This window comes from Hibiscus syriacus, unplaced genomic scaffold (assembly GCF_006381635.1).
Source record: "Hibiscus syriacus cultivar Baekdansim isolate YM2019G1 unplaced genomic scaffold, ASM638163v2 tig00112231_pilon, whole genome shotgun sequence".
NCBI classification, from domain to species: Eukaryota; Viridiplantae; Streptophyta; class Magnoliopsida; order Malvales; family Malvaceae; genus Hibiscus; species Hibiscus syriacus.
The window spans coordinates 1056846-1059206 of record NW_024063276.1 but is presented as its reverse complement, the minus strand read 5'-3'; the positions used below and the strand labels follow the sequence as shown (position 1 = coordinate 1059206).

General features: G+C 38.0%; 1 protein-coding gene across 1 annotated transcript; it reads left to right on the top strand.

The window, feature by feature from the left end:
* Window positions 1–543: 543 nt before the first annotated feature.
* LOC120176259 (U-box domain-containing protein 26-like) lies at window positions 544–2014 on the top strand. Its single transcript, XM_039182710.1, has one exon. The coding sequence runs from the start codon at window positions 727–729 to the stop codon at window positions 1870–1872; it is 1146 nt and encodes a 381-aa protein (XP_039038641.1). The 5' UTR covers window positions 544–726; the 3' UTR covers window positions 1873–2014.
* Window positions 2015–2361: the final 347 nt, after the last annotated feature.

The window sequence follows — 2361 nt, the reverse complement described above, 5'->3', positions numbered from 1 at the left end:
CCACTTGATTGTTTTTACTGTTTTATCTTAGTTAACTAATTATTTTCTTAAAATCACACTTAAAATTATTTTTTATTCATATATCATTAAATTTTAATAGAATTGTTATTATGATAATTGTTTTTATTTTTTAATAATAATATGAAGTTATATTATGGTGGTATATTAAAATCATTATTAATTTTTTAACGATATGTGATAAAAATAAAATAAAAACATAATTTTAGATATAATTAAAAAAAATAGTTAGATGATCAAAACAAAATTACGGGAAGAGTATGATGACTAGATACGTAGTTTACCCTATTTTCAATCCCAAACTCAGTCCAGGGATATCCCCTGATTTTATCCTCTTTGTTCCCTACTCTTCTCTTGTCCCTCCAGCTAAGCTCGCATTTTGGCTCTCTATCTCTCCCTCTTCCCTTGCTACTGCAAATCCTTAAGCTTTCTATTCATCTTTTTTCATCACTTTGTACTGTGTATTACTACTATGTTTTTATAATTACACCGATAGCTCAGTTTCACTTTCCCAGTCTCCTGTCATTTCTTCACTTTTGGCTCTACAATCTGATTTTAGAAAAGCCAACTTTATCACTACTAACTTTGTTTACTGCCTTTTTGGTGTTTGTGTGATTTTTTAATAAAAAACCCTCCATCTTTGCATATTCTTCAAAGAAATCAATTCATTTTTCTTGTTTGAAGCTTTTTTGGTTTTCTTGTTCTTCCATGAAAGAAGGTCAAACGACAATACCTCATTTATTTAGATGCCCAATCAGCCTGGACTTGTTCACGGATCCTGTCACCATTTGTACGGGCCAAACCTACGACCGATCGAGCATACAACAATGGTTCGCCGCCGGTAATCTCACGTGCCCCGTCACAATGCAAAGGCTCCACGATCCATCTCTTGTTCCCAATCATAATCTTCGTCATCTGATTCAACAATGGCGCCAAAAGGGTCACCGATCAGACTCTGATTACTTTACGGCAATTAAGAACTCCCTTGCGTCTGCTTCGGCTAACTCCCGGGACAAGCTTCAAGCACTGCAAAAGATCCGAGCCTTTACGGATGAAATGCCGTCTGCAAATTCCTTTCTGATCGAAATGGGTTTCTTGCCTTTGCTTCTGCAACTGGTTTTCGAAATGGTGAACCCTGAATTCTCCCAAGAGTATGTCGACTTGGTGGAGCAAGGGCTCGTTTGTGTTCTTAGATTGCTTCCTTTTGGAGAATTAGAGTGTTTGAATATGCTTAAAGAAGAGTCGAATTTGGAATATTTTGTGGGTCTATTTGAGCATGGGAGTGTAAAAATGAAGCAAAGCTTGTGTCACATGGTAGGGTTGATTTCATCGGCAGCAGAAACCAGGGAGCTCTGTGCAATGATTGGAAAAAACCAGAGATTGTTGAACGTGATGGTCTGTGTTGTGAAGCAACAAAACAGTGAGATGTCCGAGGCTGGAGTGAAAGCGATTTCGGCATTGTGTTGCTTGGAATCAAACAGGGAAAACCTGGTCCAACAGGGCCTGATCGATGGCCTGGTGACATACATTTTGAACTCGGAAAGAAAAGAAAGAAGCTTGGCGGCGATGGCGATGGGTATAATAGAGCAAGGGCTGGGGGACGAGAGAGCGAAAGAGGCGCTGATAAAGAATCCAAACGGCGTGAAAGCGATGGTGAAGATGGTGTTCAGGGTGTCGGAGCAGGAAGGGAGTGAAAGCGCGGTTAACTCTTTGATGAAAGTGTGTGAGGAATCATTGGAAGCCAGGGAAAAAGCAATAGTGGGTGGAGTTTTGACGCAGTTGCTGTTGCTTCTGCAGAGCCACTGTAGTGGTAGGACCAAAACAAAGGCCACTGCGTTGCTGAAGATGCTATGATCCATGTGGACCAAGCTGGAATTTAAACTGGAGTTGAATTACGGTTATTATGATTGCCACAATAATAAGTGTTAATGCATTTATTGTAGATATCGGAGTTATAAAATAACGATTCTATGTTGTATATGTGTTTCTGTGGTGTTTTGGGTAGGTTCCCTCTACCCCTTATATCAGTTGGCATATGCACAAAAATGTCCATTTATGTAATCTTGGCAAACATTTAACAATCCATCCACTTATTTAATTACTGCATTAGAAACTCATTGAAATTGATTTGAAAGTTGTAGGACAACGGAGGGTTAAATATGAGAGAAGATGTGGAACAGATTTTACTTGAGGCGTACATATGATATTGATAGTAAAATATAGTTGGGAGAGATTTCTGCACTTTAGTTTTAGTTACAATGAGGATTTGTAAGTTAAGGCATACATAGAATTTACTCACAATCCTATTTTCTTTTCTCATTATTTATTTTTTACTAAATTTAC